The following is a 27,105-nucleotide window of genomic DNA, read 5'->3' as shown; positions in this document are numbered from 1 at the left end:
CAGGGCCAGGCCAAAGACAAGAGCCAGGAGCTTCAACCTGGTCTCTCATGTGGGTGCAGGGGCCCAAGGAATTGGGCCATCTTCTACTGCTTTCCCAGGGGCATTAGCAGGAAGCTGGATCAGAAGTGGAGCAGCCAGGACACAAACTGGCACCTACATGGGATGCCAGTGCTGCAGCCAGAAGCTTAACCCACTGCCCCACAACACCAGCTCCAGTAACCCATTCTTTTATCTATTCCAGCATACTTGTAACTTCAGTATGTAATTTCCTGAGCTAGCAAAAATGCTGGTCAGTTGAAAATTCTGAAACGTATGTAAATTAAAGAAAAATCATCCCAGAATGGGCACTTGTCATGGTTAAGACACCACTGTGGGGCTGGCACTGTGCGTGGCGGGTAAAGCTGCCACTGGCAGTGCTGGCATCCCATATGGGTGCCAGTTTGAGTCCCGGCTGCTCCGCTTCCAATCCAGCTCTCTGCTATGGCCTGGGAAAGCAGTAGAAGATGGCCCAAATCCTTGGGCCCCTGTACCTGTGTGGGAGATCTGGAAGAAGCTCCTGGCTCCTGGCTTTGGATCTGCACAGCTTCGACCATTGCAGCCAACTGGGGAGTGAACCAACAGATGGAAGACCTCTTTTTCTCTGCCTCTCCTTCTCTGTGTAACTCTGACTTTCAAATAAATAAATCTTTAAAAAAAAAAAAAAAAGACCCCACTTGGGACTCCAGTGTTCAGAATGCCTGGGTTTGAATCCTGGCTTCAGCTTCCAATTCTAGTTTCCTGTTCATGCAAACCCTAGAAGGCAGCTTGTGCTTGGGTCCCTGCCACCCTCACAGGAGACCCAGACTGAGTTTCCACCTCCTGATGTAGGCCTGGCCCATCCTCTGCTGTTACAGGCATTTTGAGAACAAACTGGCAGGTTTTTATAGCTCTGTCTGTGTCACTCTCTCTCTGTCTCAATGCCTCTTGAATGATAAAAAAGAAAGAGAAAGATCATCCTAAACCTCATTTGGTACATTTGCATAATAAAATTTATAATTTCCTTTTAGGAATAAACTGGCAATTATGATAAACTGTTCTACCATCTATGTTATGATAAAGTATCATGGCATTAAATATTCTCGGGCGACTAGCTTTTCATCCTCTTGGTTAGTTGATTATCTTATTCCATTTTCCATTGCTATAGCAAGATACCTGCGGCTGTGTCATTTGTAAACAGCAGTTTATTTAGCTCACACTTGCAGAGGCTAGAAGTCCAAGAACAGGCAGCGCCATCTGAGGGGGCATCTGGTGAGGGCCCTGTTGGTTGCTATTATATCACAGCAGATGGCAATGTGGCCAGAGGGAGAGATTGCATAGTGTGACGGGAGCCAGAGAGTGGCAGGGGCCAGGTAGGCACCTTGCTAACCACAAGGACAACTAACTCACGACCTGAGACCAGTATCAATCCCTTCCAAGGGCAGTGCCCCCAGTGACCTGATTCTCATCCACCAGGCCCACCTCTACAAGGTTCCCCCATGGTGGGGGGGGTGCTGTTTGGCCTGGTGGTTAAGATACTCATATCCCACAGCAGAGTGCCTGGGTTTGATATCCTGCTCTGGCTCCCAATGCCAGCTTCCTGATGCTGCCTCAGACTGTTGAGTCCCTGACCCCCACTAGGGGGACCGGACACAGTCCTGGCCATTGTAGGCATTTAAGGAGTGAACCAATTATCTCTCTGCTTCAAATAAAAAACAAACAAATAAATAAAAGATTCCACCACTCCAACATTGCCACACTGATGACCAATCTTCCAACTCATGAACCCTTGGGGACAAACCACATCTAAATCATAGCAGTGACCATTAGCCAAAAGCTCAACAGTATTTAGGACAAATACTGTTTGTTTGAATGTAATTAATCTATTTTTCTATTTCTTGTCCCTAACATTTTTTCTAAAAGACTTATTTATTTACTTAAAGGGCAGAGTGACAGAGAGAGCTTCCATTCTCTGCTTTACTTCCTAGATGGCTGTAACAGCCAGGGTTGGGCTGAAGCCAGAAGCCAGAAGCCAGAAGCTCCATCCCAGTCTCCCATGTGGGCTGGCAGGAACTCAGGTACTGGATCTACTGCCTCCCAGGCACGTTAGCTGAGAGCTGGATTGGAAGCAAAGTAGCTTCCAAACCAGCACAGTAATACAAGATGTGGATGTCCCAAGCCGTGGCTTAACCTGCTGTACCACAACACCTACCCCATATTTCTTTTAACCGACACATAAAAATTATACATATTTAAGGGTACCGTTTGACATCTCAATACATCTATACCTTATATAACATTATTATAATATATCTTATTAATATACCTTATATAACAGTGTAAACATATCTATCATCTCAAACATGTATCAGCTCTTATGGTAAAAGCATTCCAAATCCTTTCTTCTAGTTGTTTTTTTTTTTTTTAAGACTTACTTATTTATTTATTTGAAAGTCATAGTTACAGAGAGAGAGGGAGAGACAGACAGAAAATCTTCCAACCCCTGGTTCACTCCCCAAGTGGCCATAATGGCCAGGAATGGGCCAGACGAAAGTCAGGAGCCAGGAGTTTCATCTGGGTCTCCCACGCGGGTGCAGGGGCCCAAGGACGTGGGCCATCCTCTGCTGCTTTCCCAAGACATTAGCAGGGAGCTGGACTGGACATGAAGCAGCTGGGACTCAAACCTGTGTCCATATTGGATGTGGGCATCGCAAGCAGCAGCTTAATCGATTATGCCACAACAATTGCCCTGTTGTTTTTTTTTTAATACAGCTCTTTATTGTTATCTGTGTTACCCCAGTGTACAATGGAACACCAGAACCTATTCACCTAACTCTCACTAAATATCCATCAATCAACACTACTCTCCCCAGCCTCCTGTAACCACCACTTTATTTCCAACGTCTATGAAATCAACTTTTCTAGAGTCCACATGTGAGTCCGATAATGTGGAACCTATCTTTCTGTGCCTGGCTTATTTTACTTAGCATCACGAACTCCAATTCTGTCTTTTGTTGCAAATGACAGGAGTTCATGCATTTTAATGGCTGAGTAATTTTCCATTGTGAATATTAATATACACTGTATTTTCTGTATGCATTCATCAGTCGGTGGACAGCTAGATTGTTCCCATTTCTTGGCTGTTGTGAAGAGTGCTGTAGTAAACAGGGGCGTGCAGACGTCTCTTCCACAGACTGAGTTCATTTTCCTTGGATGTAGCAGGATTGCTAGGGCATACAGTAGCGCTATTTTTAATTTTTGGAGGAACCTCCATACTCTTTTCCACCATGGCTGGAACAGTGAACCTGGGCTCACTCTCTCCCCAATCCTCACCTACACTATAATCCTTTGTCTTTTTTATAATAGCCAATCTAACGGGAATGAAGTGATACCTCCTTATGGTTTTGGTTTGCATTTCCCTGATGATTAGTGATGTCCAGCATTTTGTTATGTATCTGTTGGCCATTTGTGTGTGTTCCTTTGAGAAATGTCTATTTAGATCTATTACCCATTTTTATCTGGACTATTTGGTTTTTGCAATTGAGTAGTTCCCTATACAGTCTGGTCATTAGCCTCCTTGTCAATGTTCCTGGTTTGAGAGAATCTTTGAATTGACTTGTTTTCAAGTCTTTCTTCTTGTAGCAACTTTGAAATAAAATTTAAATATATATCCATATTTAAGTCATCTCAAAGTTGTTTTAAAAAGCCATTGTAGGGGTCTGTGCTGTGGCATATAGTAGGCTAAACCTCTGCCTGTGACGCCAGGGACATATGGGTGCTGGTTTGTGTCCCAGCTGCTCCTCTTCAGATCCAGCTCTCTGCCTGTGGCCTGGGAAAGCAGTAGAAGATGGCACAAGTGCTTGGGCCCTTGCACCCACATGGGAGACCAGAAGAAGCTCCTGGCTCCTGGCTTCGGATCAGCCCATCTCTGGCCGTTACAGCAACGTAAGGAGTGAACCAAGGGATGGAAGACCTTTCTCCCTATCGCTCCCTCTGTCTGTAGCTCTGCTTCTCAAAGAAGTAAATAAAAATCTTTAATTAAAAAAATCATAAGGTTCAGTTATCAAGTATCCATAAATATTGTGATAATAGACATAACTCTTATATTTCCTCTTAATGAAAATGATTGTGTGTGTATGTGCGTATCCCACATTCTGTCTCACTTCAAGATCAGTATGTTATAGTGGCAATATCTAGGAGTCCATCAGAGAAAGAAGTCTTATTCAAAAACCACAGACTGCAAACCAGTTGGAGTCCGATTCCTCAATGAATCATGCTATTGATATAGGATGTTTCATGTAGTAAACATTAATTACATTAGCATGGAAAGAAGGGAGGCAGGAGGCAAAGGAGAGAAAGAGAGAAGAAGATTTTGCACCCTCTGCCATCACTAATTCCATTTTCCATATAGAAAGAGCAACATGGGTGCTCACTCCCACATTTTGAATGAATGACCCAATGACTACCACTCTCTTAGATGCACTGTTGCTTTAAACAAAGAGAAGGAGTGGATATCTTCAGCTTTCTTCTCTTCTGTGAGTCTATGGTTTCATTGACTGCTAAAATTGGCTAGGTTGCAAATTTGTTTTAAAATCTGGAAACCCAAATGCTTTCAGATGAAAGGCGGGGAGAAAATACTTCCCAGTGTGCCCACTTGAGTGCCAGGGGAGCCTAATAAATACCACTATCATTATCAATGTTATCATGTAAATATCATTGCCCGGAAAACAATGTGAATTCCTAGTGCTGCATACCAACAGCTGGAAGATGACCCTTGACTGTGCCGGGTTTTATTCCATCCCGTCTTAGCCGCCTTGTTCTCAGTTGGGCAAGCAGCCGCCTTTCTGATGGAGAGTTTCTTGCACTGATAAGGAAAAACTGCTGAAGTCATGAGGCTGCTCGAGGCAGAGCCCTTGTGTGAGTCATATGAAAGCTGCACACTGCTGACCTCTGGCAAAAAGGGAGCAAGCAAGGACAGGAGAGGCGGAGGGGGAGAGGTTCAAGCGCGAGCTCTCTCCTTGAACCCAGAAGATTATGGGTCAAGAGCTGTGTGCAAAGACCCTGCAGCCGGGATGCAGCTGCTACCGCTGTTCCGAGCGAGGCGAGGTACCCGGCTGCTGGAATCAGGCTGTGACGACCGAGACTGCGCTCGAGGTATTTGTACCCAAGAGGACCAGCTTTCTCTATGGACAAAGCAAGTCCAGACCCTCCCTTTCTGGAGCGAGGTCTGACTCTTCTGCGGTGGGTCTAAACCAATAAAAGGCAGATTCTATTAAAGTCACAGAGAATTTATGGTTGTAGTTATCAAATGTGGGGACTTGCTTGTAAACCAAAAGGGAAAAATATTCCTTGGCTTTGGGCTGCTTGAAACTCCCTGGACTTGAAGCTGAGAATGTAGTTCTTCTCTTGCATTCTCTGAGCTGAACCCCAAAAGGCAAGCGATAGTACTGGTTAGTTTTGCTGTGGATTCAAACTCTTGGTAATTAGCTTGTGATTATTAGCAATGCCGTGCTTAGAAGATCATTCCCCTAAAGTGATAAATTAAATGGACATGGAAATAAAAAACAAACAAAACCTGAGTTAAACAGAGAAAAATTGGAAACCATCTAGTAAAGAGATTTAGGTTAACCTGCGCTAAAGATATATTTTTAGGGGAAGTAAGAATGCAGTATTTAGCAGTCGATTTTTTTTTTTTTTAGGAATTTGACTTTCAAGGAAGGTGCTTTTTGAGGGGTGCAGGGAGCTTAGAAAATATATGAAGAGTGGAAGTCAGGCAAATAAAGAAAAAATGGTTTGCTAGCCTCTGCATCTTGATTTTGCATATACGTTATTCCGGCTCTTTGCTTTTTCTCTAGCTCACAGACCTACAAGAAGCTTCGTGTTCCATGACTTCATTTCACCCCAGGGGACTGCAGGCCATCCATGCCCGGAAATTCAAGAGTAAAAGGCCACGCAGTAACAGTGATTCTTTTCAGGAAGAGGATCTGAGGCAGGCTTTTCAGTGGGTGAGTGAGCAGCTGATGTTGATCAGGAATTCAATGTGGACTTGTCTAGGGAGTCTGGCCATCACTCCCAGGGCAATTACTGAGCGGGTGCCCCAAGTACCCTCCTGCAATGCTGTCTCATTTCCCTGGGACTGAAAAAAAAAGTCAATGCTAAACAAACTGCGCTCTCTCTCTCTCTCTCTCTCTCTCTCTCTCTCTCTCTCCCCCTTCCCCATCCTTCACCCCTCCAATTGCCCAAAAGCAGAGAAAGAGCCTCCCTTTTGGGGCAGCCTCGTCTTACTTGAACTTGGAGAAGCTGGGTGAAGGCTCTTACGCTACAGTTTACAAGGGGATTAGCAGGTGAGTGACTCAGAACTGGGTCTTAGTCCCCTGATTTCGCACTATAAAGCTAGGTGAGGCATCCCGGGAGTTCACAGCCTCAAGGACTTGTGCAAGAGACCATGGTCACTAAGGAGAGATTGAAACAACCTGGAGTGGAAAACAAACAGGCCCTGCACTCAATTAAAATCAGCACACTGAAGTGTTTATCAGTGTTGCCTCTCCGTGATTGGATTCAAACAAAGTAGACACCTGTGTTATTGACCCAAGAAACAATTACCGCTCTTCAGCCTGGTGGCAAGCAGAGTTGGGAAGGTCTCCACAAAGGGTTGTTCGTGTCCCTTCCTCAGAGGTTTGCTTTGGTAGCTTCTTGAGTTTTCTGCTTCATTCTTCCACCTGGTCTTTGCAAAAGAGTTGGTTTCTGCAAAATACAGTATGTTCAAAGAATGATAGATCCTGAGCTTTCTACCCTTGGGGAAGACACACAATGACTTGCCCAAAGGTCAAATAGCTGTTTTGGAAAACAACAAATTGTGTTCAATAGGTATGAAAAATCCATGAATTCCACCGCCTTTTCGTTAAGGTGGGAAGGTTGGAAGGTCTTAGTTCTTGAATTTTTGTTATTCCAGGAGAGAAAAAATAATGGCTCAATAGTAGTTAAATGGTAACTTAAAAACTATAATATAAATGCTGTAAGACTAAGTATTGCGTATCTCAATATTTTGTTTTTACTTGTTAGAAGCATAGGAGAAAATAAATTTTAAACACGGAAGTAGATTTTGATTCATTTCCATAGATTATCCTAGGACTTGGCAACGTAAAGGATTTCCTTCAAGGAACTCAGCAGAGGAATAGGAGAGAGAAGTGCATTAGAGCACCAGGTATTTAGCACGGTGCTTATGACACCACTTGGGAGACCCTGATCCCATACCAGAGTGCCTGGGTTCAAGTCCTGGCTCTATTTTCAATGCCAACTTCCTGCTAATGTGCACCCTGGGAGGCAACAGGTGATAGCTCAAGTACTTGGGTCCCTGGCACCCATTTGGAAGACTCCAGCTGGGTTCTGGGCTCCTGGCCTGGCCCTGGCTGTTCTCAGACATTTGAAGAGTGAACCAGCACGTGGAGGATCTTTGTCCCTGTCTCTGTCTCTCAAATAAATTAAAATTTAAAAAAGAAGTGCATTCGGTATTTTTATCCATGTACTCAGAGATACAAATAGAAGTATTTTCCTTGCAGTAAGATTTATAAGACAATAAAAACCTGTTCACAAGTATCCCTTAATGAAGACCTGAGTAAATAATCACCTATCGTGAAATAGTACAAAGCCATCGAAAGCATGAAACAGAGATAGGAGAGGGTCTATCAAAAGTTCACAGAAAAGGGGAACTAGGAAAACACAAGATGTGGATTTCAAAAATTTTTACACCAGAATAAACTTATCCTTTAATTCCATTTTCCATGACCTTTTTGAAGTACCTTCACATTAATATGGAAATATATCCAATGTTTTAAGACAAAAAAGCAAATTATAGAACAATATTTACCCTATGATCCCATTTACAAAGAAGCACTAGGGCACACTATACATGTATAAATTTGTACGTGCAAGGAAGAGCCTGGGAAAATACACAGAGATGCGTTACCTCTAGTATTTGAAAGTAGAGCCTAAAAGGGAGCCCTCTGAAATCTTTCTCCTTATTCCCTACCACAGAGACATCACATTTTTATGTAAAAGCAAATACTGATGCCAAGAAGGTACAAGATAAATTCAACATCAGTTGCTTATTGTTAAAGCTCTAAGCAAAATAGAAGCAGAATAATTCTCCATTATGATGTAGAATATTTCAGATCAATGCCTCATATTCTTTCCTCTTAAATATTGGTGGCATTAACGTTAACGTAAACATAGCGCAAGAATGTCCATCATTTATTATTGCTAAAATGACCATAAATGTTCTAGCCAATGCAGTGAGAGAAAAAAAGACTGAATATCATTTCTGTAGTTATATTCTACCTAAAAATCCAAAGAGAATAGGCGAAGAAATTATTAAAAGTTGTAAGAACAATATGGGGGTCAGTTAAAATCATATTTGAGTACACTAACCAAAGTTGTCCTATGTATTAGCGATAGCCATTTAGAAAATATAGCAGGGGGAATGACTCTAACAACAACGAAAGTATCACCATTACCAAGGCCAGCACTGTAGTGCCTCTGCTTGCTATGCGAGCATCCCATAGCAGAGTGCTCGTTTAAGTCCCTGCTTCTCTGCTTTCTACCCAGCCCCCTGCTAACGTACCTGGACAAGCAGTGGAGGATGAACCAAGTACTTGAGTCCCAGCCACATAGGTGGCAGATCAGCTAGAGTTCCAGGCTCCTGGCTTCCGCCTGGCCCAGCAACGCTGTTACAACCATCTGGGGAGTGAACCAGCAGGATAGAAGACCTCTTTCTCTCTCTGTCTCTCTCCCTCTCTCTGTCACTCTCTCCCTCTCTCTCTTCCTCTGCCTTTCAAATACATCACACACAGTCTTTTTTAAAAATTACCATTAGCACTAAAAATAGAATTAAATAAAGATTTACTAAGGGACCTAAACACGTTAAAGAGACAGGCATTCTTTCATTCTCCTAATATCTGTTAATGTTTCTCTTCTCTACTATCTACTATATGTCGGGCACTATTTTAGCTGATAAGGATGCATCTGAGGACAAAAGAGACAGACATCCCTGCTCTGAAGGAGTGTACATTCTAGTGGGAGTGAGGCAGCAGTAAACGAGTCCATGTGACACGGAGTTTGTGGAGCGTGAAAAGTGCTGTGGAAAAGCAGAAAGCAGGGAGGAGGGTCGGGGGAGGAAAAGGGAAGCCCCGGACAGAGACTCTGATGGGAGTAAGGAGTGAGCCATGTGCGTGACGGTGGCAGCGCCGTGGCGTGGGCGGCGGGCAGCTCCAGGCAGAAGGAACAGCGAGTGTGTGAGGCAGGAGTAGCCCTGGCAGTGGAGGGAGGGAGTGGAAGATGAGGGCTGGGAGGGTGTGTGTGTGGTGGGTGTGTGGTGTGTGCGTGGTGGGTGTGTGGTGGGTGGGTGTGGTGTATGGTGTGTGTGTGTGTGTGTGGTGGATGTGTATGTGTGATGTGTGGATGTGTGTGTGTGATGTGTGCATGGTGTGTGTGTGGTGGGTATGTGTGGTGTATGATGTGTGTATGTGTGTGTGTGGGGTGTGGTGTGTTTGCATGATGTGTGTGTGGTAGGTGTGTGTGGTGTATGGTGTGTGTATGTGTGTGTGTGGTGGGTGTGTGGTGTGTGTGGTGTGTGTGGTGTGTGTGTGGTAGATGTGCGTGTATGTGGGGTGTATGTGCTATGTGTGGTGTGTGTGTGGTAGGTGTGTGTGTGGCATGTGTGTGTGCTGTGTGGTGTGTGTGTGGTATGTGTGTGTGCTGTGTGGTGTGTGTGTGGTATGTGTGGTGTGTGTAGTGTGGTGTGGTGGGGTGTGTGGGGTGTGTTGGGGAGTGTGTGAGGGGTTTGGGGGTGTTTGGGGGGTGTGGTGTGTTTGCATGATGTATGTGTGGTGTGTGTGGGTGTATGTGTGCATGGTATGTGGGGTATGTCTGTGGGGTATGTGTGCATGGTGTATGGGGTGTGTGTGTGTGTGGGTGTGGGTGTGGGTGTGTGAGGGGGTGTGGTATGTATGGGAGTGTGTGTGGTGTGTGTATGCATGGTGTGTGGTGTGTGTGCGAATGGTGTGTGGTGTCTGTGTGGTGTGGGGGGTGTGGTATGTGGGGGGGTGTGGTGTGCATGGTGTGTGGTGTGTGTGTGAATAGTGTATGGTGTGGTATGTGTGTGTGTGAGTGTGTGAGTGTGTGTGTGGTGTGTGTACAACAGGTGAGCAGATGGCAGAAGATCTTGTGCAATGATTACTCAGGAACTATTGAGTGTAAATCTGGATTAGAAAACCTTGTGATGCGAAAATGTCAGTGATTCCCTAATTTCGTGTTTTGAGGTATTCTAAATACAGTTGTCCTTTCGTATCTGTGGGGGATTTGTCCCAGGACCCCCTGCAGATACCAAGATCCATGGGTAATCAAGTCCTTTACATAAAATGACATAGTATTTGCATATAACCTACAGACGTATTTCTATAGACGGCAAATCATTTCCAGGTCACTCATAGTACCTAACAGTGTGAAGGCAGTGAAGACGGTTGTACTCTATCGCTTAGGGAATAATGACAAGAAAAAACTTCTGTATGTGTTGGGTACAGATGCAAACTTTTTTCAGTTTTTGATCCACAGTTGGTTGAATTCACAAATCCTTAACCCATGGATACGGAGGACACACTGTATATTCAGAGTCTACAATAATTAAAATTGTGTAGCACAAGTATAAAGAAAGATCAAAGAAACGTAATTTTTTAAAATTCAGAATAGTCATAAGTTCAAGTATTAATAAGATCTACTGTATAGTCCCGGTGGTATTTCACATCAGCAGCAAAAAGAAGAGAGTCCAATAAATGAATGTGGGACAGTTAAAAAAGTGAACATACAGGATGAAGTCCCAATGGATTCAAAAATTAACGGAGGGGCTGGCGCCGTGGCACAGCGGGTTAACGCCCGGGCCTGCAGTGCCGGCATCCCATATGGGCACTGGTTCTAGTCCAGCTGCTCCTCTTCCCATCCAGCTCTCTACTATGGCCTGGGAAAGCAGTAGAAGATGGCCCAAGTCCTTGGGCCCCTGTATCCCCGTGGGAAACCCAGAAGAGGCTCCCGGCTCCTGGCTTCGGATTGGCGCAGCTCTGGCCATTGTGGCCATCTGGGGAGTGAACCAGTGGATGAAAGACCTCTCTCTGTCTCTACCTCTCTCTGTAACTCTGACTTTCAAATAAATAAAATAAATCTTAAAAAAAAAGAATTAATGTGATAGAAAACAGGCAAGAGCTAGAAGAAAACATAAACGTATTCTGTGCGGCCTTTGAGCTAGAAAGTTCTGTGCACGCCTAACACTGAGGTCAGAACCAGAAGGGAAGGCAGGAAGTGTCCACGGTACCCCAACTACCCAAGTGTGTTTCAGGGAGCCCCAATTCAAAGACACTTCGGGAGATGTTTCATTTAAGTATTCGCAATGCTCAAAGCAATATGGGGACCATTAGAACAAAATCCAATGTGATCTTTTATTATAGATACTATCAGGATTTAAAATTTTTAAAATTTGATCAAAAACCTTTTTTTAAAAATGTATTTATTTTTGGTAGAGGATGGAGTAGAATTTCACAGGGCCAGGCTCTGAATAAAACCTTTGGAAAATAGTTAACATCATAAAAAATTTGAATCTCAACACTTCAAAGCATGATAAGGCTTAAAAGCAATTGGTGAAAAGTGCCTGCAAAATATTTCAAGAACAAGGTAGACAACTCACAAAAGAAGTATGAGAGACCAAGAAACACAAAAATTCAGTTCTGCAAGTAAAGAAACAGAAATTTAATCATGATAATCATTTTTACCTATCGAATAGGCCAAAAAAATGAAGACAAAAATGAAGACAGAAAAGCAAGCCAGATTGATGGGCTATGTCACAGGGACACAGGAACCAACTGAAAGTGCTTCCAAGAGGCAGACCTTTGAGAAAGTAAACAAAGCAGTACTGAGTTACAACCCGAAGAATAGAATAAACATCCAGGAGTACACACTGATATAAAGTAGTAAATGGAAGAGAAGAAATAATCGCCCATGAGAAAGAGTCACAATAATATACGCAGATAGTACAACCACCAGGAGGTAGGTCACAGCTCCCCAGCCTGTGAGCCTGGGCCACCCTGGGGACAGTCTTCAAAAGCACCTGGAAAGCAGGCAGAAAGCCAACAGACACTACCTACCTCGGGCAGGTGTCGTGTCCCCATCGGAGGTCATAAATCGTGATGGTGGTGTGTGCCCTTAGTCTCTGTGTAAGCGCAAGAAAGTGCGAAAAGTTCCTAGAGTGACATGCTACAAGGACCTGACCAGTACTCCTCGTAACTGTCAAAGTCATGGGAAATGAGGGACATCTGGGAAGTTTACAATCAGGAGGTACCCACGAGACCTGACAGCAACAACTAAACGGGATGCTGAACAGAATCCTGCACAAGGGGAAAAGGACGCTAGGTAAAAACTGAAGAAATCCCAACAAACTGTGGACTTCAGTTGATAATAATGTGCAGCACTGGTTCACTAATGATAGCAAATGAACCTTACTGAAGTAAGATATTAACAATGGAAGACATTGGAGGCAAGGTATTGGGAACTTCTGTACTATCTTCTCAATTTTTTTCCTGTAAATCTGAAACTGATCTAAAAGATGTGATCTAAGGAAATGCAAACAAACCCCAGCGTTGGGGAGGAAGGGTGGCCTGGCCACGCTCATGGCCGCTTAGGGGTACAGTCACTCCACAGGGGTGAATTTAAATCAACGAAAATGTGTGCACTGCACATTCTTTGAGCAATTTTACCTTGACTCTAAGGAAATAGTTGGGGCTGTGTGCAAAGACTTATCACATTTATTTATGATCATCAACATATCTGTATAAAAGTTCAAAGCTGGACACAATTTGGAATGACCTAACACATTGTAGGATATTTACATAATGAGCTATTACGTCATTATTAAGTAGCGCACTGTATAAGAATGATAGGAGGAAGAGCACATCACTAACAATGTGATAGGAATCCCATGGCACTGAAGAAAGATTTGGACTTGCATTAAAATCTCCTCTGTTTTTGGCACTTAGCTTACATCACAAGCAAACTGATAAATAAGGAGAGGGTAGGAGTTAGAGAGGGTGCTCTGTACCGGTCAGGTAGCACCCATGAGGCCAGTGTAAGAATCTGACTTTTTTTCTGAGTGAGAGGTAGGGGTACGTTTTGAACAGAAAATTGGGTTGTTATTACTTTCATTTAAAAGGGGACCCTGGGACTGGCATTTGGCCTATGGGTTAAGATGCTTGCGTTCAATACATGGCTCTGCCTCCCGACTCCAGCTTCCTGCTAACACACACCCTGAGCAGCAAAGGTGAGGGCTCAAGTGGCTAGGCTGCTGCCACCCTCATGGGAGACCTGCATTGAGTTCCTGTTCCCAGCTCCCTCCTGCATCCTGGACCTAGCCCTGGCCATTGCAGGCTTTTGGAGAGTGAACCAGCAGATGGGAGCTTTCTCTCCGCTTGTCTCTCTGTCTCTCCACCTCTCTCTCCATATATATATAAATTTATATATATATATATATACACACACACACATATGTATATTAAAAGGGTGCCCTAACTTCTCCGTTGGAAGTATATAGCAGGAGTACAAGTGTACAAACAGGGCAACTATTGAGAGACCATTACGATAAGTCAGATGCAAGATAAGGATGTGTCAAATAAGGGCACAACGGGAAATAAAAGGCACAATGCGCCTGAAGATATGGCGTGGATTTGGAGAGGGGTCACTCTGTGCTTCTCTGAGTTCTCCAAGTTTTCTATAATGAGCACACCACTTTAGTAAGTAAAAGAGAAAAACACTCTGGAATATAAATATATATTCCTATGCTGGAATGTATTTTGAAGGAAAATGCCTTTTGCTATAAATCCCCGCTTCAACCATCTCAAAAAGTGTGTGAGCGCCTCCCTGTTTTCTAGGATAAATGGACAGCTGGTGGCTTTGAAAGTCATCAGCATGAACACAGAGGAAGGAGTCCCATTCACCGCCATCCGGGAAGGTAAGAGCAGCAGAAACGGACTCGCGAGATGGGTTGTGCATTGCGCCCATGCACTCAGCGTCTAGTTTTTGATAGCTCTACAAGGAAGTGAATAATTGCAATTTTATTGCTCAGACCGGTTTCCCAAGAGTACTTACATTATAATCTTAGTATTTATTCATAAGGAAATTCCAGTTGAAAACTGTTATATCATTTAACCCAAAGTATGAACTCAGTGAGTATTTACTAAATGCTTTCCATGTGTTTAGTGCTAAGGCTATATCTTTTTAACCCAGAAAATTGCTATAAAAGAGGACAAAAAATAATTCCATGAATTCTTAGAGGGCAGTTTGCCTGGAGGTGGCATGATGTTTCCATAGTGTGCAGAGGGCTCCTCAGTTGGCAACTCCCTGCCCTGTCTTCTCTGTGCCCAGAGAATAGCAGGTGGCTGAGGAACCTGGGTCAGATGGACCTTGGTTTGCATCGCAGGTCCACCATCGACTCCCGTGTGACGTTGGGTGCTTTACCTATCATTGCAGGAAGAGGAAGACAATAGTGTCTACTTCACAGAGCTATTATGAGGATTGAGACTACATATATAAAGCACTTATCACACAGCCCATTTTCAGGCTCAATCAATGTTAGCTATTATTCCATTCTTTCTCCCCTTGGTGATGTCGTTCACCATTAAGATCTCTAATAATTTATAATATTCTATTAATATTATGAAAATCAAGAAGCCAATATAGCAAAAATAAGCCACTAAAACTACAATTGGGGTAAGCACGTGCCTTAGCAGTTAAGATGCTGCCCGGAATACCGCAGCCCGTTTGAATCTCGGTGCTGCGTTTGATTCCAGTTTTCCAGTAACGCACACCCTGGGAGGAGGCAGACGATGGTGCCAGCACTCGGGTCTCTCCTGGCAGACCTGGCTGGAGTTCCTGATTCCTGGCTTCAACCTGGTCCAGCCCTCACTGTTAGGGGTCATTTGGGCAGTGAACCAGCAGATGGAAGATCTCAATCTTTCTCTCTCTCTTTCGTCCCTCACTTTCAAATAAATGAAATACATATGAATTTTTAAAAATTAAATTTATCAACCTTTTTACATATGCCATTTGGAATAAAATGATGAGAAAATTATCACCTATTTCAGGGAAGAAAATGATATTTCCCTGACCTTTTCTCCCTCTTTTCACCATGTACTTATTTTTCCTTCTTTATTGAACACGTATTATATGCCAAGCAAATTCCTGAGTGCTGTTAAGGGTAAGGAGAGAAAATCCAATCTTTGTTTATGCTGTTTCCAGTCTTAGCAGAGAAGATGATTCAAGTTACCAGTACACAAAAGACGTTGCAAACCCAGATGAGAATGGGTTGTCTCAGTCTGGCTGATGGAGTCAGTAGATTTTGAACTGAGCTTGGAAGTATGGGTTAAGCAAACAGGCATTGAAAAAGCAATTCAGAAAATGAGTTTATAACTGAATTTGATGCCATTTTCAAAAGTCTCTCAAAGCCCCTGGGAACTACGTCATTTTGAATTCAAATAGAAGGACCAAGTGGCTATCAGTGCAGCTGCGGAGTCATCCTGGTAGGATCAGGTGCATTCCGGGGGAAGGCATGGTTTTAAGTGTTTAACAGAATGGAAGCTCCATTTACTAATGTACTTATTAGTGGTCCCCACGAAAGGATGATCCGATTTGGAAAGAGATGTGTGGACAAGTTAGAGTGTATTTCTGGACATAATAGAAAATCCCAGGTCACCCACATAAGGGAAGGGTCTGTAGGTCCAGCTTCGCCTCACTTTCCTGGTGTTGCCTTTATGAACTGGAGTTTGCCTATTGGGTGAGGCCAGCCTTGCTCAGATTTTGCCCACAACCAAGTTTGGGGGGTTGACATTTGGCCGTAACAGCAAAGCCTTTTGCCAGTTTTGCAAAATAGGCAAAAGGTTCCTCTGACAGATGGCTCCCAGCATGGCTCGGGAAAGCCGGGGCTGCATTGTTCTGCACGCTCGCTCTCTGTTCCCTTCACTGCATATTTACCCAGGAGTTGCCTCCCCACACAGGTGTTTACAATTACATTAGTATTCGACTGTGGCCTCTCTGGGTTTGCTTTGTGGACTTACCTTACTGAATGCTTTGCTTGCATAATATTAAAAACCACAAAAGGATTTTTGACACATTGAAGGTTGTTAGGCATCCAATTTCCAACAACGAATGTTTCTTTTTCCACCAGGGTAAAAGCTTGGAGCCCTCTCCCCTCAAGAAGATATGAGGCCTCCTTTGCAGACTTTGGCTCTGTCCCATTTTTTCCTGTAAGAGCTCTAAGGTTGTGAGGCTAGGGAGACAGGAGGTTAAATGAGAAGGGCTGGAAGGCAAAATAAGAACAGCTGGAGTTCATTAGTCAAAACCCAGGGTCACTGGCTGAAAAGGCAGCCGAAAGCCACGTGCAGGAGAATTGAACAAGTAATGCAGCTTTCTTTAAAAAGCCTTGAAGCAGGAATGGCTTTTCCTGACCAGTGTGGCCGCTCAGCCAGAATGGCAGCCAGAGATTTATTGAGTAGGATTCTGCTGCAGCTCGCTCGCTCTCTCTCTCGCTCTCTCTCTCTCTCTCTCTCCCTCTCTCTCTCTCTCTCCGAAGCAGCAGACATGTGGCAGTTTATTAGTCCTGTCGCTCGGAGTATTATTTGTTTTCATTTAATCCCAACATGTCATACGGACGTAGCAAAAGTCTAAACAACACTACGGTAAACCTATCTTAACATATGTGCCAGATCCTCTTCACACCTCATTCAGTCCTTGTAGCCGCTTTTAGAGATAGACACCATGATTCCAATACAGAGTTGTGATTCCACCCAAGTCTGCTTACAAAGTCCTACACTCTCCGTGTGTTCATTCTAGAAGCATTTATTGAGCACCTGCTATGGCCACTCTTCTGACAGCTAGACACACAGCAGTGCACAGCGTAAACACGTCCCCTGCTACCCTCATCCCTTTGCCAATTCATGACAACTAAAGAAATCCATCATACTTGCTTCTAACATTGTGTTTTAAATGTTTGTTTTCACGCAAAAATCTTTATTTTCACAACCAGAGAAATACCTTCATTTGAACAGGCTAATATTTTATGTTTTTATATAAGGACATGTCTTAGTTTTATTACACTATCCACTATGAAGCTATCAATGTCTTAATGATGTGCATTATTTCAAAACTTAGGACGTTCGGTCTGTTAGAGGTACATTGTTAAGAAAGCAGTCACATAACTAACCTTTAAAAGTATTACTGAGAGGCAGAGAGACAGATACAGAGAGAGAACTCCTACCTACTTGTTCGTTCCCCAGATGCCCACAACAGCCGGGGCTGGGCTGGGCTGAATTTGGGAGCTGGAAATGCAATGTAGCTGTCCCACGCGGGTGGCAGGAACCCCATTTCTTACTCCATCACCACTGCCTCCCAGGGTCTGCACCTGGGTTACCAGGAAGCTGGAGTCAGGAGCCAGAGCACTGTGCTGAGAGACTCGGGCATCCCACCCGCTGGGCTGAACGCCTGCTCCATAACTGACTTTTGTGAAGATCGGATATACGATGTAACCCTTTCCCCCACGTAAATGTATTATTTTCGCAGAGACAAAGGAATCTGAGCCTCAGAAACATTGGGTCACAGAGCTTGTAAGCAGCGTTGTGTTAGGTATTAGAATCTGTATCTGCAGGCCGGCGCTGTGGCCGTGCGGGTAAAACCGCTGCCTGCAGTGCTGGCATCCCCTATCAAGTCTTGGCTGCTTCACTTCTGATCCAGCTCCCTCCGAATGTGCCTGGGAAAGCAGTAGAAGATGGCCCAAGTCTCCCCTGTAGGAGACCTGGAAAAAGCTCCTGGCTCCTGGCTTCGAATCAGCCCAGCTCGGGCCATTGCAGCCATTTGGGGATTGAACCAGTGGATGGAAGACCTCTCTCTCTTTCTCTCTGTAACTCTGCCTTTCAAATAAATAAATAAATCTATTTTTATAAAAAAGAATCTATATCTGTTCTACTAAAAATTCTTTCTACTTTATTATGATAAAGTTGGAAATGCTTAGCTCAAGTTTTTTTTTGTTTGTTTGTTTGTTTGTTTGTTTTCCAGGCAGAGTGGACAGTGAGAGAGAGAGAGACAGAGAGAAAGGTCTTCCTTTGCCGTTGGTTCACCCTCCAATGGCCGCTGTGGCCAGCGCACCGCGCTGATCCGAAGGCAGGAGCCAGGTGCTTCTCCTGGTCTCCCATGGGGTGCAGGGCCCAAGCACTTGGGCCATCCTCCACTGCACTCCCGGGCCACAGCAGAGAGCTGGCCTGGAAGAGGGGCAACCGGGACAGAATCCGGCGCCCCGACCGGGACTAGAACCCAGTGTGCCGGCGCCGCAAGGCGGAGGATTAGCCTAGTGAGCCATGGAGCTCATGTATTTATTTAGCAACAATAAAAATAAAAACAGAAATCTGCCTTTATGATACATTTCATGAGCATTAAGGAAAATTCAGAAGAAGCATTTTAAATAATAGAATCTTGCGTATTCATCAATTCTGATTCTGTCATTGATTCTGTAGCACCAGTAATTGCAGCATCTAAATCAGAAACAATTTCAGCTGGGAATCTTAAGATCTCTGTCTAGAAAAAAAAAAACACATTACAAGGTAATTATTCCCAATCCTAGGAGAAAGCTGAGCCAGCACTGGGCTAAGGAGCTTCCCGAGGTCACACAGTGCAGCAGGGGAGGAGTCTGATCAGCCCTGAGTCACCAGTGACCACAGATAGACTGGAGCAGGCCTGGGGGACAAGGAGTCCACCTTCCGATGCAATAAATGACCTCACAGACACAGCATATTTGCAGCGGCAGAGCTGTGCCTTTGTAAAACAAAATTGTGGCCGGCGCCGCAGCTCACTAGGCTAATCCTCCGCCTTGCGGCGCCGGCACACCAGGTTCTAGTCCCGGTCGGGGCACCGGATTCTGTCCCGGTTGCCCCTCTTCCAGGCCAGCTCTCTCCTGTGGCCAGGGAAGGTAGTGGAGGATGGCCCAAGTGCTTGGGCCCTGCACCCCATGGGAGACCAGGGGAAGCACCTGGCTCCGGGCTTCAGATCAGCGCGGTGCCCTGGCCACAGCAGCCATTGGAGGGTGAACCAACGGTAAAGGAAGACCTTTCTCTCTGTCTCTCTCTCTCTCTCTCTCACTGTCCACTCTGCCTGTCAAAAAAAAAAAAAAAAAAAAAAAAATTTGTGCCAGGGCACTGGGACGCGAGCAGGCTTACAGTTCTGAAGAAACCTTTACTTCAATTCATGTAGCGGATTTCTTCTCTTGGAAGGCAGACGTTGACAATTTGTCTTGATTTGTGGCTTGCAGGTCAGAGCAAATGTAACATCAGGGACTACAACACACTTCTTCCCTCTGCGCCCACTGAGGGGTAGGGGTGAATTCTATTATTGACTCCTACGTCCACTCACTATCACTGACCTGGCTTTCATTCATTCACAAACATCCACTGAGCACCAACTTCTAGGCCTGTGCTAGCACTGGGGGTGCAAAGACCAGGACAGGGACACTCCGTCCAGCTGAGGAGTCTGCAGCCCGTACATGGCCTTGGCTAGCAGGCATTCTTTAGGGCTTTCCGAGTCAGCCTTGCTCTTCCTTGCCATCACCATTTCTGTATTTTCTTTCATAAGATTTATTTGAAAGGCAGAGTTACAGAGTGGTCTCTCCACTGCTTCACTCCTAAGTAGCTGCAGCAGCCAGATCTGGACCAGCTCAAAACCAGGAGCCAGGAGCTTCTTCGGGGTCTCCCACATGGTGGTGCAGGGGCCCAAGGACCTGGGCCATCTTCTACTGCTTTCCCAGGCCATAGCAGAGAGCTGGATTGGAAGAGGAGCAGCCAGGACTAGAACCAGCGCCCATATGGGATACCGGTGCTTCAGGCCAGGGCTTTAACCTGCTGTGCCACAGCGCCAGCCCCAGCTTAATCTTCTACACCACAGCACTGGCCCCTGTATTTTCTTCTAAACTAAAGCAGAACAGGGTAGAGGAACATCAAAACATCACAAACCACTGCACTTGGCAAAGCATTCATTTTCCTAAAACTTCATTAAGCTACAAGCCCCAGTGAAATCAACAAAACCAAAGAAATTTAAAGTCCTTAGATCACTGTGAGATGAAAGTGAATATTTTCTAAATTATTAATTATCTTAGTTATATGAGAGTTGGATTAATGTTTCACTAGCCAGCCATACTAGATACCTTTTGGACATTCAAAATAACGGAAAAAGTGTTTTACGTTTTTTAAGCAAGTTGAATCAAGATCAGCTAAGGGTCATTTTTCCTGATTTTTGGGATTACGTTGTTTTCTTCAGGTTTTCTCTTTGACTTTCGGGGTTTTCTCATGATCATACCACGTCAATGAATTTAAAATTCTTACAACAAAGCCCAGCACGTGGTAAATACTCAAGGAATGCTAGCTATTATTGTTATTATCAACCTCTTGATCATCAAATTATTTTTAAAATGACAAAAACTTTTCATTGCTGTTTGTCTGGAACTTTCAAGACCCTCAGCTTATCGTTGTATCTTTTCTTTGAAGAGAAACAAAAATAAGCACACAGTCATCTCGTGGTATCTGTGGGTGACTGGTTCCAGGACTCCCCGGGAATGTTCAAATCCGCAGATGCACAAGTCCCTTGTATAAAATGGTGTGGTATTTGCATACAATCTGCACACATCCGTCCATGTGTTTAAGTCATCTCCAGATTACTTACAATAACTAATACAATGTTGTGTAGGAATAGTGACAAGGCGAAAAGTCTGCATATGTTCCATACAGATGCAATTTTTACAAAATATTTTCAAGCTGCACTTGGCTGAATCCACAGATGCAGGGCCCAGAGATATGGAGGGCTGCCTGTACTTAGGATACGTGAATTACAAAGACAGCGATTTCAGAGCCAGTGCTGTGGCACAGCGGGTTAAGCCACCTCCTGTGGCACCAGCATCCCATATGGGCACCAGTTTGAGTCCCAGCTGCTCCACTTCCAATCCAGCTCCCTGCTAATGCACCTGGGAAAGCAGCAGAAGATGGTCCAAGTACTTGAGTCCCTGCACCCACATGGGAGACCTGGAAGAAGCTCCTGGCTCCTAGCTTCAGTCTGGCCCAGTCTTGGCCATTGTGGCCACTTGGGGAGTGAACCAGGAGATGGAAAAATCTCTCTAATTCTCTCTCCTATTCATAACTCTGCCCTTCAAATAAAATTAATCTTAAAAAAAAAAAAAAAAAAGACAGTGATTTCACCAGAATCAGAAAGCTCTGATTTTAGGATCTTTTCCCTTCTCAGCTGACTTTTGTGTTTTGAGCTGATCAGTTTGCAGAACACCACACCTGCTAAGAAATTTACCAGAGTCCTTTTAACTAAGAGAGAAAGATCTTCTCTTCCCAGATTGAAGACCCACCCATCTGAGGCTGCAGGGACTTTAGATTCCTGTAGACTAAACAGTGTACCAACAATACCATGAGATAGACACTTTATTTTTTTATTTTTTAACTTTTATTTAATAAATGTAAATTTCCAAAGTACAGCTTTTGGATTACAGTGGCTTTTTCCCCCCCATAACTTCCCTCCCACCTGCAACCCTCCCATCTCCCGCTCCCTCTCCCATTCCAAGATTCATTTTCAATTTTTATATACAGAAGATCAATTTAGTATATATTAAGTAAAGATTTCAACAGTTTGCACCCACACAGAAACACAAAGTGTAAAGTACTGTTTGAGTACTAGTTATAGCATTAATTCACATTGTACAACACATTAAGGACAATGATCCTACATGAGGAGTAAGTGCACAGTGACTCCTGTTGTTGACTTAACAAATTGACACTCTTGTTTATGGCGTCAGTAATCACCCTAGGCTCTTATCATGAGTTGCCAAGGCTATGGAAGCCTTTTGAGTTTGCCGACTCCGATCTTATTTAGACAAGGTCATAGTCAAAGTGGAAGTTCGTTCTCTCCTCCCTTCAGAGAAAGGTACCTCCTTCTTTGATGGCCCTTCTTTCCACTAGGATCTCACTCACAGAGATCTTTCATTTAGGTGTTTTTTGTTTTTTGTTTTTGTTTTTTTGTTTGTTTGTTTGTTTTTTTGCCAGAGTGTCTTGGCTTTCCATGCCTAAAATACTCTCATGGGCTCTTCAGCCAGATCCAAATGCCTTTAGGGCTGATTCTGAGGCCAGAGTGATGTTTAGGGCATCTGCCCTTCTATGAGTCTGCTGTGTATCCCACTTCCCATGTTGGATTGTTCTCTCCATTTTAATTCTATCAGTTAGTATTAGCAGACACTAGTCTTGTTTATGTGATTCTTTTGACTCTTAATCCTATCATTATGATCAATTGTGAACTGAAACTGATCACTTTGACTAGTGAGATGGCATTGGTACATGCCATCTTGATGGGGATTGTATTGGAATCCCCTGGCACGTTTCTAACTCCACCATTTGGGGCAAGTCAGCTTGAGCACGTCCCAAATTGTACATCTCCTCCCTCTCTTATTCCCATTCTTATATTTAACAGGGATCACTTTTCAGTTAAACTTAAACACCTAAGAATAATTGTGTGTTAATTAAAGAGTTCAACCAATAGTATTAAGTAGATCAAAAAAAATACTAAAAGGAATAAAGTATTAAGTTGTTCATCAACAGTCAGGACAAGGGCTGATCAAGTCACTGTTTCTAATGAAATCTGGTCATTTACAACAAAATGGAGGAATCTGGAAAACATCATGCTGAGTGAAATAAGCCAGACCTGGAGGGACAAATATCATATATTCTCCCTGATTGGTGACAACTAACCGAGCACCAAAAAGGAAACCTGTTGAAGTGAAATGGACACTATGAGATAGACACTTTAAACCTGTGAATTCTCTATTCATTACGCAACCAGATCCAGCTTCTTTAAAACAACACTCCGGTGCTCTATGGCATTTGACAAGCAGTAGTAGACATGGCCATCAGGCACACAACATTCGTGCTCTATGCAGGAGACAACTAAAATAAAACAAGGAATGAAAACACCTTCAACGCAAACAACCAATGATAGGTATATAAATTATATTAGGCAATTAGTGGGCAGTTATTCAATAGAAAATACTTACTGAGTACTTAAACACCAGGCATTTTTCTAGGCATTGAGGATACAGAAATAAGCAAAGACAGAGGCAAAAGTGTCTGCTCTCAGTAGAATTTATATTCTCAAGCAGACAATACATATTATATATATATATATATATATAGTGTGTAGTGTGTGTGTGTGTGTCAGGTCATTGTAAGTGCTGTGGGAAAGAGGAGAGCAGGGTGCAGGGACAGTGGCCCACTGGGCTGCTAGGTGGGTGGGGGCAGCTAATCAACAGGGTTCAAGGAAGCGGATACTTATCTGAGAGTACTTCCAAAAGGTCACAGAAATGGAATTAAAAGATAAGTTCATTTTAGTGCGAAAAAAAAAAGGTTTGAAATTCATGCATACAAGGGGGTCTTCAAAAAAGTTCATGGAAATGCATATTATGAAAAAGTTATATGTGGATTTCAAAAAATGTCTGCAACAAAGTGACTTTATCTTGTCATCCCACATTCCCATGAAGGTTTTGAAATACCCTCCCATGTATCCTTTGAGCAGAGACCTGTAGGAAGCGAGGGAGGAAGCATGCCAAGAACTGAGCAAAGAGAGCTGGGCACAGACAGAGCCAAGGGCAAGTGTAAGACCCTGGGGTGGAAACGTGTTTTCAGATGTCCAGGGAACAGAGGAGACCAATGTGGTGACAGCCAAGTGGGCAAGGAGATGGCAATTAAACAAAACAAAAGCAGGGCACGGCCACGTGGCGCAGAGGTGGGCAGCCGTTTTGGTTTTACTGTGAGTGGGGTGGGAGGCCGCTGAGGAGTGTGGAACGTGGAGGGTCCTGATCTGACTTTGAGAAGGATCCTAGTGGCTGGCTCTTCTCCGGGAGGAGACACTGCAGGATGGAAGGCAGCAAACAGACAGACTGCTCAGGTGGCGCTTGCAATAAACCCACCAAGACGTGAGGATGACTTGGCCTAGGATGGGAGCAGAGGACATGGCAGAGAGGGAGGGGTGCTGGGCTGGCTTTGAAGACTCTGCCAGCAGATGTGCTGACGGCCTGGGGGAGGGCGTGGAAAGGAGCTGAGAGGAGTCGCCATTACTGCAGGGTGAGCGACACAACAGGAAGGGATGGTCTGAAACGATTTCTGCAGAAATTATGGACAGGAGATCAGACGAGTGGATGTCAGAGAAGGGGCAGAATAAACATTTTTTCCTACTCTGACAAGAGTAAAATTATCAGGAAAATTACAGGAAATTAAGATTTATATCCATGGTTGCCAATCTGTTAGCAGCAACTCTCTTCCAAGTATGTGTTGTTCCTTGAACTTCTAAGTAAATGATAGTTTGTGGCAATCACGAGTTTTAAGATAAGCATTAGGAGTTCTAGTCATATATGTAAGCAAGACTAAAATTGCGTTAAAAATAAAATTAAAATATCTTAATATTCTTAGTGATATTAGCCTTACCATATTCTTTTCAAATAGATTGGTGTATATTTAGTAATACATTGGTGTATATTTGGTAATGCGTGTGTGTGTCTATGTGTGTAGCAAGAGATTCATGAAATAATTTATAAATGAAAATACACATAAACTATGCAAGCATTTGCAACGGATAGAGGTTGTTGTTGTAAATATTGAAGGTGTTGAAAACACTTGCAAAAACATACCACAAACAAGACTTTAAAACTGAGTGAGAGCAAAAGGGAGAAGCAAGAACCTGAAGGGGGAAGGAGGGTGAACTTGAACTTGCACTTGTGTAATGCTTTACATTTACCGAGACTTCCATGAGTAGATCCAATTCCATCCTCGTTTTAAGCCTTTGCACTCTCTCTTTCCCTAAGGAGTGAGTTGAGGTTGGGGTTGAAATATTCTCCAGAGCTTACTCAGAAAGTGACTGGGCCAGGATGCGTATCAGGGCTTCTGGTTCCTCAGCCAGTTGTCCCTCAAGACACTCAATAAATACATTTGATGAATTAAGTGCTTACTCCTGGCTGAGTGGTGCACTGGGTGGTGTGGCAGAATCCCAAAGAGAAAGCTATTCCCTCCACTCCCTTGTGACCTTCAGCCTGGGAAGGTTCAACAGATGTCTGTGGAACTGTTTTTTACATTTACAAAGCAGTGTATTTGTAAAAGTAGGACAGTAAATTTAGCCCATAAAGACTCAAGGCAAAAAGTTACAAAGTGTTAGCTGGTAGAGAAGGTAGAGGTAGCAGGTGTGTGCCCGCTCCTGTGGTGCTAAGAGATTCCCGGCTCAAACTAACTTAAGGAAATTCACTGGCTCACGTGGCTGGTTAGCAGCAGGTTTGCTGGGCATCCGGAATCCAGGTCTCTCCCGCACCCAGTACTAGTTTTCTTCATCTTGGTTGTATTCCCAAGCACACTATTGTAATCTGCCCCAGCAGCATCTGCCTGAAGCCCACAAATTCAGCCCGCACAGTAGAAAAGAAAAGTTCCTCTTGCTGAGGGCCCCAGCAAGCTCAGGGTCTCCCAAGTTGGGGTTTTATGCCTCTCTCTGAACCAATCACTGCGGCCAGGGAGGTGCTGTGCTCTGATTGGCTGGTCTTGGGTCTCCAGCCCAGTCTTGGGTGGAGGTAGGGTTAGCCCCACCAGAGTGGCATGGACCAAATGAGGAGAGGGTGGGCTCCCCAGAGGAAACAGGCATCCCCACTAGATGGGAAAACTGCCATTAGGAGGGCAAAACCACACAGGACAAGACTCTTGAAGGAAATGAGTTTGTTTTCAATTGTACGGAATTCTATACTTCTATACTGGTAATTTGGTGCAGGAAATACACATTATGTGGGCAGGTTACTGATTTGAGTTTTTCCCCTGAACTTTTCCTTTCCTTCAGGCCGAAAGATACTATCTCTTTAGTCAGGGATGCCCTTCGCATAGGCTGATCATCCACGGTCCTGAAGCCACTCCCACAACACCCAGAGACAGCCTCCCAGCCCCTCCCAGCCCCTCCCAGCCTTTTGTGCAGACTTTCCTCCTCCAAGGCTCCCTGTAGTCACTTATTAATGACCTGTCACTGAAGAGGCAAGAGCCTTAGCACCCCCACTCCCAAGCCCCTGGGATCCCCAAGTTGGGCCCTCTCCTTTTCAAGTTTGCAGCTTCTTTCCACAGAGACTTGCAACATTCCCTTTAAAGAACCCTCTGCACACTGTCTGTCCTGTTTTCAACAGTTCTTCGTCCCATGCTTTTATCCCTGCCTCCCACCCATCGCATCCGCCAGCCCCGCTGACCCCTCGTGGGTCCTGCTTCATGCTCCTGCTCCTGCCTCTCCAATGGCCTTTATCTCTCCAGGCCTCCTCTCCTGGGGCTCTGAGGCAAGCGCCATGAGATTCCCAGGGGAGCGCATTCACAGAGCGCTTCCCCGGGCTTTGAGGAAATTGATTAAATGGAAACATATGAGTCTTTTTTGCACCTGCTCTAGCCCTGTAAGAACCGTCAGCTGTGTAAACGGAATGATTTACCATTTTTGAAATAATGAACGTCCTTGGCCATTTTAAATATTCTTTAAAAGTAAGAGATTTTTTTTTCCCAGCTGTTAAAAAAAAAAACCAGAATGCTTGATTTGAAATGTTTTAAAAGGAAATACTGCTTGCTATCTTAAGCAGCACTTTCCTTATCAATGATTGATAGGACATTTTGTTGAATTTTTCTAGCTTCTCTCTTGAAGGGTTTGAAACACGCCAATATTGTGCTCCTACATGACATCGTCCACACCAAAGAGAGCCTGACGTTTGTTTTTGAGTACATGGTAAGTTGCTCCAGCATCCTGGTGCGTGGGGGAAAGTCTGCTGCTTGTATCATGAATCTGTGAATATTGCATGGCTTGATCAAACTTTCATTACGGTGTGCAAGTTATCATGGAAATTTCCATGACTGTGATTAGTGGAGTTCTCAGTTCTGCTGCTTTAGCCACTCGTTTTGCAGGCCCTTTTCCCCTCACCAGCAGTGA

The 27,105-nt window shown here is 44.2% G+C and overlaps 1 protein-coding gene across 6 annotated transcripts in view; it reads left to right on the top strand.

Moving 5' to 3' along the window:
• CDK15 (cyclin dependent kinase 15) overlaps positions 1–27,105 on the top strand; it is a 105,638-nt gene that overhangs the window by 5,787 nt on the left and 72,746 nt on the right. Inside the window, exons 1-5 of one of the 6 annotated variants that reach the window (XM_070070379.1) lie at positions 3,870–3,960; positions 5,871–6,020; positions 6,262–6,359; positions 13,977–14,056; positions 26,810–26,904. In XM_070070379.1, coding sequence (XP_069926480.1) covers positions 5,901–6,020; positions 6,262–6,359; positions 13,977–14,056; positions 26,810–26,904 — 393 coding nt within the window. In that variant the 5' untranslated portion in view covers positions 3,870–3,960; positions 5,871–5,900. Of the gene's footprint in view, positions 1–3,869; positions 3,961–4,046; positions 5,257–5,870; positions 6,021–6,261; positions 6,360–13,976; positions 14,057–26,809; positions 26,905–27,105 lie in introns of those variants that run through there. The other 5 variants (XM_051849288.2, XM_070070378.1, XM_051849289.2 and 2 more) reach the window with 5 other exon arrangements.

This window comes from Oryctolagus cuniculus, chromosome 3 (genome assembly GCF_964237555.1).
Source record: "Oryctolagus cuniculus chromosome 3, mOryCun1.1, whole genome shotgun sequence".
Lineage (NCBI taxonomy): Eukaryota > Metazoa > Chordata > Mammalia > Lagomorpha > Leporidae > Oryctolagus > Oryctolagus cuniculus.
This window is presented reverse-complemented; position numbering and strand designations above follow the sequence as displayed.